General features: G+C 32.4%; 1 protein-coding gene across 5 annotated transcripts in view; it reads left to right on the top strand.

Moving 5' to 3' along the window:
• PCLO (piccolo presynaptic cytomatrix protein) overlaps positions 1-16,176 on the top strand; it is a 520,130-nt gene that overhangs the window by 340,196 nt on the left and 163,758 nt on the right. For all 5 annotated transcript variants that reach the window (XM_074268505.1, XM_074268506.1, XM_074268503.1 and 2 more), the window contains exon 10: positions 325-450. In XM_074268505.1, the coding sequence (XP_074124606.1) occupies positions 325-450 (126 nt within the window). The remainder of the gene's footprint in view (positions 1-324; positions 451-16,176) is intronic.

Here is a 16,176-nt window from a genome sequence, read left to right as displayed (position 1 = left end):
AATGGGTTGGTCACTTTTAATTTAGACCTTCTATCCAGCTATCTCTAGACTGGATAAACACTCAGAAAAGTTTAATCAACATATCACAAAATCATTGAAATAATGACTGACTAGTGTCATGATATCTTATTCCAACTTATATGTGTAGAGAGTGTCTTGCATGTTTTAAGAGCTTAATAAATGCTTTTTTGGATTGGAATGGTTTGCATACTATTTGGATATATTATATGACTGTTAATGTTTAAATTCATGCAGCTTTAGTCATTATGACCCTAGTATGTGACGTTGATTCTTATAGCTTCCAATATCTATTTTTTTAAATAGGTAATGGTTTAGGAATCAGAATAGTAGGTGGCAAAGAAATCCCGGGAAATAGTGGAGAAATTGGAGCTTATATTGCCAAGATCCTCCCTGGTGGAAGTGCAGAGCAGACAGGAAAACTAATTGAAGGTAAGAAAAATTAATTCAGCTAAAATTCCAGTAATGAAGAATTTATATACAAATTATATAATTAATTAGACTTATGAATTTTAATGGTATATTATTTACTTTGTCTTGGATATTTATTTACTTAGTCAAATAGCATTCTTTTTTGAATTCTTAAAATGTCTACTGATAATGTCATTATATTCTACTTTCAATTTCATTTTTCCATTTTAGTGGCTTGTTAGCCATTTGAAAATCCTGTTTTATTTAGAAAAATCTAGTTATTCCAAGATATCTGTGCTTTGTGAAAAATTTTCCAAAATAGGTTGAGTTGTACTATTTACTGATATTTCCATTAAAAAAAAGAAGGAAATTGCTATTAGCATTACAACAGCCATAAATACATGGCAACTTAGGAGCTTAAAAAAATTCTAGATGCTTAAAGATTTTTCCAGTTTTAGAGAGTAATCTGCCTCATTATATCTTTAGAATCTTCAAGTTATGATGAAACTTAGAGAATGTAGTTAATGCTCCATTAAATATGTATTTCTTTTTTTCTCATTTTTAGACTGTTTATCTGGATTTTTAAATCATTAGGTGTTGATTTCCAATTGTTACCTAGTAGTAAAATTAGCCTCCTTTGTACTTAAAAGTACAGAGTATATTAGTTTTTCCTTCTCAATAACAAATATTAGTCATCTCATCCATTTGGTAGCTTTTTTAACTTTAGTGATTATTTACTTCCATAATTTTTTCCTCTTTTATGTTATGATTTAATGGAAACTTAGCTGTAGAGCATATAAGTTGAAAGAGATAAATGTTGTGTTAGTAAGACAGAACATGGTGGGCCAAATAATCAAGATTTGTTGAAGTGGGAGTTGTTTAATTGTATTATTCTTTTGTTTTTATTCTCTTGCTTTGTCAATTGAGAATGAATACAGAGTTGCTACATTGAATTAGACCACATGTTAAGGGTTTGTACGCTATGATCTTTTCACATTGACATCATCTATAAAGGAATGGGATATAGTATAGATAGTATAACATAGAACAGCCATAATAGAAGAAGTTTTATGGTCACTGTTCCTCATTGTACAAATTCTCACATGTAAGCATGAGAGATTTTAAAAATGAATTCTAACTCTATTTACCTGATTGTGAAGAGGAATATAAATGTGGAAATTATTTGTTTTATATATATAATACCAAGTTGTTAAAATGGAAGTTTAGTTGTTTTTTTCAGTCCTATCATAGTTTCCAAGAATACAACAATTTTGATTTAGTTGCAGGAAATAGAAATGAAAAATAAGTTTAGATATTAAGTTGGTCAGTAGTCATTTATTAAATACTTACTATGTGTCAGACACTGAGCTAAGCGCAGGTGATATAACAAGGCAAAAGATAGTCCTTGACTTCTAGAAACTGACAAGTTAATGGGAGAGACAATAAACAAGCAAATATGTACAAACTATATATAGGAAACAAAAAAAAATAACTACCTTGATAAAGACACTAGAAGTAAGAGGTATTGGCAAAGAATTCTGATAGAAAGTGAAATCTTAATTGTGACTTGGATGAAGCCCTAGAATCCAGGAGGTAGAAATAAAGAAGGCGAACATTGCAGGTATAAAGGACAGCTAGAGAAGATGTCCACGCTCAAGAAATGAAATATATTTGTGGCACACCAACGAGGCTGGTATCACTTGTTGGAAGATTATTTGGAGGTGGGGGTGGGTACTTAAGGTATAAGAAGACTAAAAAGACTGAAAAAGAGCAAGGGCTGGTGAACGGAACTAGATTTTCAATGACTTTGAACATCAAACAGAATTTAAGATTTGCAAAACACTTTACAAATTCACCTCATTTTTGTCTTCAGAACCATCCTGAAAGGTCAGTGTTACTATTATTCACACCTTACAGATGAGGAACCTGAGGCAAGTTAAATAATTGGCCCAGGTTCACATGGCTACTAAGGGTCTGAGGCTGTATTTGAATTCAGGTACCTCTGCCTTCAGACTTAGGGACTGGTGCAAATTTGTGATTTGTACTTTATTATGTAACCATATGCTACACATCTATTTGAATCATGGGGCAATTTTGTCAATATAAAAAGAACAATAACAAATTTGAATGAAATATTTTCTTTTTTTTTTCAGTCAATAAACATTTATTAAGTGTTTACTCTATACTAGGTATTGTGCTAATCATTGGAGATACAAAATAATGCAAAGCTAGTTGCTACTCTCAAGGAGCTTCAAGAACATCAAAAGTTTTTGAACAAATGTTGGATTAATTAAAAAATGTCTAACATTTCTTTTGAACCAATACTTTATTTGAAAATAATACAAAAAAAGTTCTAGTACTTTTATTTCCATTTATATGAGACTTCTAGTCCCACAAATAAAATAATATTGGAAACTTGCACCTTTCAACTTTCAATATGAAGAATTTTAATTAAGCTTGTAAAATCTTAACCATTTCAGTTATAATTTGCTTGTCTCTCCTGAAATGGTAGCAGAAAACATAATCCCAATAAGTGCTGGTCTATCCTCTGATACTTCCTCATCTTGGTATGGACTCTTATCTTGCATCTTGAATATCTAACAACATGACTATCAACATCTCATGATTTGCCTAGCAATTTGACTACATGCTGATTGTACTGCCTCAAGTTTCTCCTTACTCCAATACATCTTCCATTCGGCCACCAAAGTATTTTTCCTAAAGCACAGGCGTGATTATGTCACAACTTCAACTCAGTAAATTCTAATGACTACCTATTTATATGATGAAATTAAAAAAAAAATTCTGTTTGATGTTCAAAGTCATTGAAAATCTAGTTCCGTTCACCAGCCCTTGCTCTTTTTCAGTCTTTTTAGTCTTCTTATACCTTAAGTACCCACCCCCACCTCCAAATAATCTTCCAACAAGTGATACCAGCCTCGTTATTAGAATAATTGTCCTCATTAAATTGTTCTTATCAAAAATATCACTTAATTTCTTTAGGATTATTTCTTCACATGTAAAATGATGGGTTTGGATAAATTACTTAGTGACATTTTGGAATTTGCTACTTTATTATCACGAGCTCATTTTTGTTTGTTCACTTATTCTCCTATATCTTTGTATATAGAATCACTTACATAAAATTATTGAATAAGAATGGTTGATGTGTCATGCTGTAGAAGTTCATAAAAATGTGTTTCTATTGTTAAAATAAGAAAATTACTCTAGATACATCTATTTTATTTTTGCCATTCAGGTTTAATGGATGACATGATCCATCTTCCCTAGACACTATGTAAGGTTTAAGTGGATATTGTTTTACCATAATATGAAACTAACTTGATTTTGCAGCAGTATCTTTGTGACATTTCATAAAACAAACCCATTTCATAGCTTTGTTTTCCATCTAGAGTGGGAATCAGTCAAAAGTGATACTGCTTTATTAATGTGAATGTGAAGAATAAGGTTTACAAGATAGCAGAGAATTTAGGAAATTGATATTCAAAATATCTAATGCAATGATAATTTGTTTTATATCATAGAAACTTTGAAGTACACAGAGCATTTACCTTGAGTATTTATCTCCTTGCTAAAACAACTCCAAAGCAAACTTATACTTGAAGATGGTAGTTGCCGTTAGTCAACAAGTTACATTTTTTGTGTGTGTGTGCAGATAGTAGTGAATCTGATGTGAAGATCAACTTGTTATCTGGAATCAAAGAGTAAGCTATTTGCTATATAAGATATCAAAAAACTCTCAAACCTCACACCTCTAAAGTGTTGTACTCTCAGTGCTTTACATATTACCCAAAATAACCTAAATATTTCATAAATTGCTGATTTATTGATTGGCTGATGTTGGGAAAAGTACTTTTGAGTATGGGAATAGCTGATTTGCTACCAAGGGAAAAAAAAAAAAAAACCTAAAAGCCTAAACTGAAAAAAGGAAAGTAGACTACATAGAGATATTGCTTTTTCATATGGTATTTTTCAGATGGCAAATTCTTGTTGTACAAAATATTACACTCAGAATTAATTTTCTAGATTGTCAAATAAAAACTGGTTGATTCTCTAATTCAATGCTTGATTGATAGTCAACTTCTTCTATATGTTTTCTACCTTATATATAATTAGAGAAAGAAGGAAGAGGAGAAAGAAATAGATGTGGTTGTAGTAAAGAAATATGAGATTTAATAGGGTATGAAGAGTTGTTCAATTTTTTCTGTTTTACAGTCTTTTCAGAGAAGAGAGGTACATGAGAGAGGCAGAAGTGTCCAAGCATTTATAGGAAAAGAAATTACTTTCCCTTTCCTGGAAAGAGCTCCAAAAACATTAGCAGAAATGGACTTATTAGAGTTTGGGGTAAGGAAGAGATAAAGACTTTCCACTGATGACAGGGGGAAAATAAGGGAGAAAGACATTTGAAAGATTGGTAGTTAAAATTGCCTGAAGCAAAAGAAGAGCTATGGTCAGATGGCAGCAGTCTCCTGAAGGACCATATTGTAAGAAACAAATTGTCACATAGGAGGCAGCAAAGGCTGAGAACCCAGATAATGATAGCTCACATGAACTGGACCCAGAACCATGCTAGCATTGAATCAAAAGGCTTCATCTATTGTTGTTATAAGTCTCTGAAGGACTTCTTTTCTGAACAGTAAGGGACAGTTTCCACATGGGGGATTTTGCTTACAAACTTTATTCTAATAAGGTGTGTTTAAGTTTAATTACATTGGTAACCTCAGTTGCTTTTAGGAGATAAATCAATATTTCTAAAGGAGACTATGAACTAAATTCCAAGGAGATATTGGATCAGATATAAGCTATTATTGAGAAGTCTCCAAGTTATGAACTTGGGTATTTGTGAATTCAAAGTTATTTTTTGAGTCATGGGATTATATATTTTAATTAAAATTCTTTAGGCACAATTTGTATAATGGAGTTGAGTTGGAGGATATTTCTTTCCTTTTAGAGATTTCTCATTCTAATTTATAATTTGAATTCATTTTCATTAAACATATGGTAATCAGTCAGCATTTTGTTTATGTAGAATAGTGAGTTCTTAACTTGTCAAAGATTGATTTTTATACTGCATACTTATATATGGAAATTAAAGTTATGTGAGATAAGGATTGGTTGAAAGAATCTAGGATGCTTTATGTGGAAAAAGATGACATAATTAAGGAAGATAAGACACACCTTTAATCAAGTATTTCTAAGGCTGCCATGTGGATAGCCTTTTTATCCTTGACCCTAGAAGGAAGAATTAGGAGCAATGAATTGAAGTTCCAAGGAAGCAAATTTCAGTTTAAAGCAAAAATAACTTTCTAAAGTTTAGAAATGCATAAATGTGGCTGTCATGTCTAGCAGTGGGTTTCTTTTCCTTGGAAATAATCAAAGTCTATTGGTCTCTTGTCAAATATATTAAAGAGTGAATTCTTACTTATTTTGTTTGGATTAGATTTCTGATAGCCAAAGTCTCTTCTGTCTCTGAGATTCTATAATTCTATCATGTTATTCTAAGTTATTTTTCTATTGTTATTTTATATTACATGACCATTATAATATTCTATTATGCAATTATGCTTGGACTTATAGTTTGTAAAAAAGAAAACATTTTATTTACTACATTTCTTTTCACTGTTGATATCTAGTAAACTAGATTAAGTTGTAGAAAAAAAGAGGATAAAGCAAAGAAAGAAAATGGAAATAGCTTAGAATAGCTTTTTATATTTGGATTTGCTTAATATGTCATTACCTAACATTATTTTTCAGCATCTTGGAGTAGAAATATTGAATCAATGCATTTGAGACCTCGCTCTGAAACTTACTACTTTTGCAGCCTCTGAAATGTCACTTTCCAATCTAGGTTTCAGTTTCTTTATTTATAATAGTCTTAGTGACCTCTTCCATCTCTAAATCTATGATCCCAGGATTTTCAAATTAATATGTCCATTTTAAGTAAGAGTGAGTAATAATCTCCTCTTTATTAGGTAATTTCAAATTCTGCCTGAGCCCTTTACTAGCTCTGTGGCACTAGACAAGCTAATTATCCTTTATCAACCTCAGTTTCCTTATTTGTAAAATCGAGATTATACTCGCAACTACTTCACAAAGTAATTATGACCTAACATCATTTTACAATCATCTTGCTACAGGAAGATAAGTTGATATTTTAGTTGTAATTTTGTTAAGATGAAATATTAAGAGTATATAATACAATTGTTATAAATTCCAGCTAGGCAGCTAAGTGATTCAGTGAATAAAGTGCTAGACCCGAAGTCAGTAAGGCTTCTTTCTGAGTCCAAATCTAACCTCAGCACTTAATAGCTGTGTGATCCCTGAGCAAGTTACATTGCCCTGTTTTCTCACTTTACTCATCTGTAAAATAAGCTGGAGAAGGAAATAGAAAACCATTTCAGTATCTTTCTCAAGAAAACCCCAAATAGGGTAATGAAGAGTCATATGGGACTGAAACAAATGAACAACAAATATAATGCTATGACAATTAATGTTCAAATGAATACCCAAAGGCACAGTAGTTTCCTGAATTATCAAATCATTCTAATTATATTTTTTAAGGTTTATGTTTTTTTTTTTTTTAATTCAGCTAACAAGTCTTTTTCCTAAGCAGAATGAATAAGAAACTCTTTATGGACAATTGAGCTTTATAAGTTTATATTTTCCTACATTTTTTCTACTTATCAAAAACATCAACTTTCTTCTATAATTGAGTAACATGCTTGATTGAAAATTGTTTTCCTGTTGCGTTTCTCAAGCCAAATAACAAAAAGTGAATGTATAGCAATTGCAGTGAAGTCCCCTGAAAAACTGATTTGGGTCATAATTCAGAATCATCTGTAGCACAAATTTCAGAATAGGTAATATTTGATGTAATAAGATAATTTGCTAGTGATTTGGATTGACAAGCCCAAAAGATAACCATGATATTTTTCAAAGAAGTTTAAATTTGCAGTTATTTCTTTCATAAAGATTTTTATGTCATGAGTTAAAATGGAATATTTTAAAGGAATTTTGTTTTGACTATAGCTAAAAGCAAAATTATATTCTATTTGCTATAATAACAGAAGTCTCTCATCATCAAGTATTAATATATATATATACATAATTAGAATTGAAAACAATGCTATTTTACTTTTTAAAAATATTCATAAGTTTATCAATTTCTTCAAGAAAAGAGTTGGTAGGCACTAAATACAACAAGAACCAAATAACATCACAAAATGGGAGCAAATATCATCTAGCATATTGAAAAATATCTGTTGTTGATATGATGATTATCCCTCGTTTACTTGTCTGTGTGCAGTCAACTTTCTTTCATTAGGGCAAAGGATATAATTAGAAGGCAAAAAGGACTAGGAATGATAATGTGAAACATGATATTTAATTGAAACTATTTAATCCTGAACTATTTAAACAATTAATCAGAAATGCATAATAGAAATGCCATTAGCTTTGAACAAAGTTTCAAAGAGAAGTTAAATTGCTGTAAGTCTATTCTCACACAAAGGAGAAAGTAGACCAGGGAGTTGCTGATTCAATAGAAATTTTATTTACTTGTCAAATAGAAAGAAATGGAAGGAAGCAGCAGTTTGGAATATAAATTCCTTTGTATAATTTACAAAAATGAGAATTATGAGTGGGATTATACCATAATGCCAAGAAAAATCATGTAAAGTAAAATTAATTTAAAGAAAGTTTGGTAGGAAATACAATTAAGCACAATTATGCTAATGGTATTTAAGGGTGAAAATAGGAAGGTTGAACTAGGAATAGAATAGGACAAATCTATAACAATTACTATTAACAAATAATTCTGCAGTTGGACCCAGATATTTGAATTCAGGATGTGCTCCATTATTGTTGTTCGGACATTTCAGTTGTGTGACTCTTCTCTTCATGACCCCATTTGGTTTTCTTTCTTTTTTTCCCTATTAATTTTTTTTTCTGTTTTTACATGTATATTACCTTTTTTTTTTTTTTCCCCAGAGACAATTGTATTTAAATGACTTGCCCAGAGTCACATAGCTAGAAAGTGTTAAGTGTATATTAACTTTTTAAATGCACATTTCTTTATGAATCATATTGTGGTATAAAAATCAAAACAAAAGAGAAAAACCATAAGAAATAAAAGTGAATATAGCATATGTTGATTTACATTCAATCTCCATAGTTCTCTTTCTGGATGCAGATGGTGTTTTCTGTCCAAGCTCTATTGGGATTGCCTTGGATCACTGAATCGCTGAGTAGAATGAAGTTTTACATGATTGATCATCACACATTCTTGCTGTTATTGTGTACAATGTATTTCTGGCTCTGCTTCTTTTGCTCAATATCAATTCATGTAAATCTTTCCAAGGCCATCTTAAAATCAACTTGTTCATCATTTTTTATAAAACAATAGTATTCCATTACCTTCATATACCACAACTTGTTCAGTCATTACCCAATTGATGGGCATCTCCTCATTTTCCAATTATTTGCTATCACAAAAAGAATTGCTACAAACATTTTGCACAAGTGGGTCTTTTCTATCCTTTAACATTTCCTTAGAGTACAGATCCGATAATGACACTGCTGGGTTAAAGGGTATGCACAGTTATATAGTCCTTTGGGCATAATTTCAAAATTGTTCTCCAGAATGATTGAATCTGTTTAAAACTCTACTAACAGTGTATTAGTGTCCCAGTTCCCCCCCAATATTTAGCAGTATCTTTTCCTGTCATCTTAGCCAATCTGAGAGGTGTGAAGTGAGGTGGTACCTCAGAGTTGTTTAATTTGCATTTCTCTAATCAATAGTAATTTAGAGCATTTTTTCATATGACTATAGGTGGCTTTAATTTCATCATCTGAGATATCTGTTCCAATCCTTTGACCATTTATGAATTGTGGGATGATATATTCTTATGTATTTGACAATAGTTCCTTCTTACATATTTTAGAAATGACACTGGTTGTAAAATTATTTTCCGCAGCTTTTTATTTCCCTTTCAATCTTGTTTGTGTTGGTTTTGTTTGTACTAAACCTTTTTAATTTAATGTAACCAAAATTGTCCATTTTGCATTCATCATATTCTCTAATTATTTGGTCATAAATTCCTTCCTTCTCCAAAGAGCTGATAGGTAAACTATCTCTTGCTCTCCTAATTTGTTTATGGTACTTTTTATGCCCAAATCAAGTACCTTATTCTGATATGGGGTGTGAGTGAGAGGCAGGTCTATCTCAAGTTTCTGACATTATTTTCTAGTTAATCCTAGCAATTTTTGTGAAATTGTGAGTTCTTACCCCAGAAGCTGGAGATTGGGGATTTATTAAATACAAGATTACTATAGTCATTGATCATCATATCATGTGTATTTAACCTATTCCACTGATCTACCACTCTATTTCTTAGCCAGTATTAAGTTTTGATGACTGCTGCTTTATAATAGAGTTTTAGGTTTGGTGCTAGGTAACCTTCATTTGTATTTTTTTTCATTAATTTCCTTGATATTCTTGACCTTTTGTTCTTCCAGATGAATTGTTATTATTTTTCCTAGCTCTATAAAATATTTTTTTTTGGCTATTTGGTATGTCACTGAACAAGTAGATCAATTTAGGTAGAATATTCATTTTTATTATATTAGTTTATTCTATCCATGAGCAATTGATATTTTCCAGTTGTTTAGATTTGACATTATTTATGTAAGAAGTATTCATATCGTTGTTCATATAATTCCTGCATTTTTCTTGGCAGGTAGATGCTCAAATATTTCATTTTGTTTATAAGTATTTTAAATGAAATTTCTTTTTCTATCTCTTCCTGCTGGACTTTGACAGTAATATGTAGAAATGTTCATGATTTGTGTGGGTTTATTTTAAGTCCTGCAACTTTGCTTAAACTGTTGTTTCAAGTAGGTTTTTGCATGAATTTGAACTCAGAAAGATGAGTCTTCTTGACTTCAGGGCCAGTATTGTATCCATTGTGCCACCTAGCTGCCCTCATTAGAAAACACTTTCAGGTTAGGTGAAAATAGCACAAGAGAAATGCTCTGATTTGGTGCTCTACACATTTCTGTTGACGCGATGACATTGTGTAGTCTTCACCAAGTCTTGGAATTGTTCAGAGCTTTCTGGAAGTGATTTTAACAACTGAAAAAAAATTGTCCCATTTATTTCTTTGGGAAGCAACAAATTTATTAAGAATATATCTTTGCTAGATTATGATGCATGTTTGAATGGAAAAACTGTAGACTTGTTGAACAGTATTTGTTGCTAGAATAGGCAATTTCAATGGATGACTAGAACTCAAAATAGAACAGGAAAAAAAGGAAAGACTTTATCTCTGACTATGAAATTGCTAGTCTTTTAATGACCCCCAAACATTCCCTGGGAAAGCAAGGCTCAAATTTTCCATAATAATATTTTGTCAATTTTGTTGTATGAGAGTGACATTTAGAATAATACAATGCTTTCTGAAGAATCAAAAATGCATACATAGTAAGTAATGTGAGGGAACATGGAGGATTTGAACAGATTATAACAATGAAGAATTCCAATGAAAACCTCCATACTGCATATAATCTTTAATATAATCTCCTATTCTTTCCTTTGCTACAGTATCAGAAATAGAGGTATCTTTCTTTGAAAATCATACCCCCTCTATGTATATCCTTGATCATTTCTCTTTCCTCACAGAAATTTTCCCTTTGATTTTTCTCCCTTACACTAAGCTTTCATGCCACTGCTTCATACTATTCCTCCTTTTCATTCCCAGATAAAATCCCAGAAAATGAAATCTGTAATTAATGTCTCTCATTTTTCACCCCCCCACACACACACTTCATTTTTCAGCCCTTAGTAATCTGACTTCCAATTTTACCACTTAATTTATACTCTGGTTTTCAATGATGGATGACATAATGTTGTCCAATGTAAGGATTTTGTTTTATGAGCTTAACCATTATCAAAAACATATCAATATACAAAATCCTATTCCTTCTTGATTTCTCTGTATTATTTGATATTGTTCCACTTCTTCCCTCTTCCTAGAAAGTCTCTCTTCCCTCCATTTTTACATCTTTGCTCTTTCCTGATTCTCTTCCTATCTCTGTAGCAACATCTCTATTTCCTTGGCAGGATCATCAATCTTGTCCAACCCTATATGGATGAATGTAGCCTAGAAAAGTGTCCTGGATTCTCATATCTTCTCTCCCTACTGCAAGATCCTTCTCTTCTTCTGTTTCTCTGTTGAGGAAGTATCACTATTTTTTTAAATAATACAAATTTCACTATCATAGTGTTAATTATTAATTTTGCCTTTTCCTAACTTTTTATCTAATCTCTTGTTAAATCTTATTGAGTCTATTGCTACAATATGGCTTTTCTCTGTTTCCTTCTCTTTGCTTAGATATATACATATTTTAGGCTTTATTCCTCTCTTTCTGGAACATTTGAAATAGCCTCTAATCTCCCCTGTTGGCAAATCAGTATTCTTACAAAGGAATTCTGACCATGCTACTTACCTATTTGAGAAACTTCAGTTTTCTTCTTGCCTAGAAGATAAAATGTAAACTCTTCTGTTGGGCATTAAAGACTCTTTACAATATTTACCTTTTCTGACCTTGCACATTACTCTCTTTCAAACTACAAATTCTGTTCAAATCAATCAAATCCTTTCTTATACAGAAAATTTATGTGCTATGTCTATACCTTTGTACAAAGGATGTCATCTATACATAGTCTGTACTCTTTCTTCACCACTTACATAATTCCTCAATAGTACCATCTATAAGAAATATCTAAATATTTCCCCTGACTTGATAATGCCCTTGATAGAAACAATTGCTGTATATTTTATGTTTGTTTCTTTCTGCCTCTCTCTCTCTTTGTCTCTCTTTCTCTCTCTGTGTCTCTGTCTCTTTCCTCCCTTCTTCTTTCTTTCTCTCTCTGTCTCTTTCTCTGTCTCTGTCTCTCTGTGTCTCTATCTCTTTCTTTTTTTTTTTCTCTATCTGTCTCTGTCTTTGTGCATGTCTGTGCCTATGTGCGCAGGTGTTTTCCCTGAGTATTGAATTAAAGTGCTGTATGGGCAAGACTTTTATTTCTAATCTCTTAATTTCCAGTACCCAACACAGAGGCAAATAGGAGGCACTTCATAAATACCTGTTGAATTGAGCTGAATATATAAGAATGTATTTTAAGGAAGAACAATTGGGCCATATTTCAAAGGCATTGACATGAATCCCACTTAATCATCTATTTTTGGCTATCTTTTCATCATAGATCATTAGAACAGGAAGCCTTTCCTCTTGGCCTTAAGCCCACTACTTAAGAGTTTGATTTGTAGATAATGTAGTATAAGATATCACCCAGTAGGGTGTTATTCTATGGGTTTTCTTTGCCTTCACATTTACATTCAGTTCTCAAAGAACTGCTACCACTGAGGGAAGAGAAAACCTTGTAAACTTAGAAAATAAAGTAACATCTGCCCATGCTGTGCCTGGGTCTGGCAAGAGAGATTTCTGTGCCAGCACTTTTTTTTTTTTTTTTTTTTGGCTCAGCATGAATAACAGGATTCCTAAAACATCTTATTTGTTCTGTTTTTTTTTTTTTTTTTTTGGTTTTGTTTTGTTTTTATATTTATTGAAGAACATAAAATAAAGAGGCTCTAGCAATTGAGCTCCAAACTTAAGGTTACTAACCCTGAAATTGCTACAGACAACTGTGGAAATGTGTACTGTCCAAGATGTTTGTTTCTAATTCATTTACTGCTAAAATGATAAATGTGCATTGGGACATTGGTAATTGGTAATAAAAGGATTGAATGATTAATTTTCTATTGCATGTATTAATTAATTGACTGATTAATTAAATATGGTATATAATTTATTCAAAATGGGAATAACATTCCCTAATTTCCTATTCTGAATCAATGCTCCACTCTATTCAAGCACTTTTCTTTAATGTTATATATGGGACACTTCTCATTTTTGACTTTGCTTACCTGCATGCATCCTGTGCATACTATGCACTATTCTATTGATCTATAGATTATCTATCTATCTATCTATCTGTCTCTCTATTTCTGTCTGTCTCTCTTGCTAAATTTCAGACTCAATCTATCCTTCCACTCTTCTGCTACTAAGAAGTCACCAAAGTCGAATACTTCCAAGTTCAGTACAGAGCTTGTAAAGTCAGTGCTCTTTAGTAGTTTACTGACATCTCTTGTCTTTACTACCTTAAAAAATCTCTACATGGTCTGCAAATACAGACCATGTAGAGTACATTCCACTCAAGTACATTTACATTGCTCTAAATCTCCCATTTTCATAATTATATCATAATTATATCTTTAAATCATCATTGGCTCTTTCTTTCTCTTACAACCTACATCCAGTCAATTGACAAGGCCTACCTTTATTACTCAACATTTCTAAAACATAGCTCCATTTCTTTGTTCATGCTACCAACACTCAGTTTCAGGGCCTCAATATATTTTTTCTGCTTTATTATAATTATAGAAAACATTTGTTTATTTTGTTATAACAATAAATTTTACTACCAACTGCTCTGCTTGCTTTGATTCCATCATTATGCCCATGAGCTGGCTCTGCCTTTCATCCCTGTTTGGCTTCCTTTTGTGTATTATCTCTTCCCATTAGTAAGCTACTTGCAGACAGAGACTGTCTTTTTTCTTATTTGTGTCTCCTGAGCTTAGTATAATGCCTGGCACATAGTAAGTTTTGATTAAATATTTGTTGGATAGTATAGCAGAATTTCCAAACTGGTATTCCTGCCTCCAATGTCTTCCTTCTGAAATCTATTTTTTCTTTCTTTTTTTTAATTATTATTTTTATTATAACTTTTTATTGACAGAACATATGCATGGGTAATTTTTTACAACATTATCCCTTGCACACACATCTGTTCCGATTTTTCCCTTCTGTCCCTCCATTCCCTCCCTGAGATGGCAAGCTGTCTTATATATGTTAAATATGTTATAGTTTATTCTAGGTACAATATACGTGTGCAGAACTGAACAGTTCTCTTGTTGCACAGAGAGAATTGGATTCAGAAGGTAAAAATAACCTGGGAAGAAAAACAAAAATGCAAACACTCATTTCTCAGTTTCTTTCTCTGGGTGAAGCTGATTCTGTCTGTCATTGATCAGTTGGAACTGAATTAGATCTTCTCTTTGTTGAAGATATCCACCATCAGAATACATCCTCATACAGTATCGTTGTTGAAGTATATAATGATCTCCTGGTTCTGCTCAAGAAATCTTTTTTTTTTTTTTTCCCCTGAGGCTTGGGTTAAGTGACTGGCCAGGGTCACACAGCTAGGAAGTGTTAAGTGTCTGAGACCAGATTTGAACTTGGGTCCTCCTGAATTCAAGGCTGGTGCTCTATCCACTGTGCCACCTAACTGCCCCCAAATCTATTTTTTCAAAGAAATTTCTAAATGTTGGTTTTCATATGTAGGTATAATCATGCAACTCTCTTCCTTAGAAATCACGAGTGGCATACAGCTCTCAGATTGGCTAAGATGACAGGAAAAGATAATGATGATTGTTGGAGGAGATATGGGAAAACTGGGACACTGGTGCATTGTTGGAGGGGTTGTAAACTGATCCAACCATTCTGGAGAGCAATTTGGAAATGTGCCCAAAGGGCTATCAAAATCTAGTGGCCTGTTTCCCAAAGAGATCATAAAAAGGAGAAAAAAGACCCACATGTGCAAAAATGTTTGTGGGAGCTCTTTTTGTAGTGTCAAGAAACTAGAAACTGAGTAGATGCCCATCAGTTGGAGAATGGCTGAGTAAGTTTTAGTATATGAATGTTAGGGAATATTATTGTTCTGTAAGAAACAATCAGCAGAATGATTTCAGAGAGGCCTGGAGAGACTTATATGAACTGATGCTGAGTGAAATGAGAGAACCAGGAGATCATTATACACGGCAACAAGAAGATTATGTGATGATTAATTCTGATGGGCATGGCTCTTTTCAAAAATGGGATGATTGAGCTCAGTTGCAATGATCTTATACTGAAGGGCATCATCTGCACCCAGAAAGAAAACTGTGGGAACTGAGTGTGGATCACAAAACAACATTGTCACTCTTTTTTTGCTGTTTGCATTTTTCCCCTTTTTTATCTGATTTTTCTTGTGCAGCATGATAATTGTGGAAATATATATGGAAGGATTGTACATGTTTAACATGTTTTGATTTACTTGCCATCTAGGGGAGGAGGATAAGGGGAGGGAAATAAAAAAAATGGAACACAAGGTTTTGCAAGGATGAATGCTGAAAATTATCTATGTATATATATTTTTTAAGCTTTAATAAAAAATAAAAAACTAAAAGAAATCGTGAGTGGCTCTCTCTTCCATATAGAATAAAGCATATTTCCAGAGCTGTAAGTAACATTTTTGGTAGCAAGGAAGATCTTAAAACAAGCAAACATGTACTTGGGAAAAGTGCCTCAAATCAACTTAAGAAATTCATTTTGAGAGAGTGAGCAGAGGGAAGAAAGGATAATTGGAAGAGAGTTAAGATGAGGGTGAAGCTCACCTGCAATGTGGCAGGCAAGGGAAGAAATCTTGCCACTTTTAGTTTATTATTTCAAGTAATTATTTTTAATAGTTAGGTATCAAGTTCAGCTGTTTTTATTCTAATGAAGTCAACACTGCCAATGTCCTCTAAATTCACTACCCTGGGACAAAGCTTTTATCACACTATGCATTTC

Source organism: Sminthopsis crassicaudata, chromosome 5 (genome assembly GCF_048593235.1).
Source record: "Sminthopsis crassicaudata isolate SCR6 chromosome 5, ASM4859323v1, whole genome shotgun sequence".
Taxonomy (NCBI): Eukaryota; Metazoa; Chordata; class Mammalia; order Dasyuromorphia; family Dasyuridae; genus Sminthopsis; species Sminthopsis crassicaudata.
Note: the sequence above shows the minus strand (reverse complement) of the source record. Positions and strands in the feature narration are given on the sequence as shown.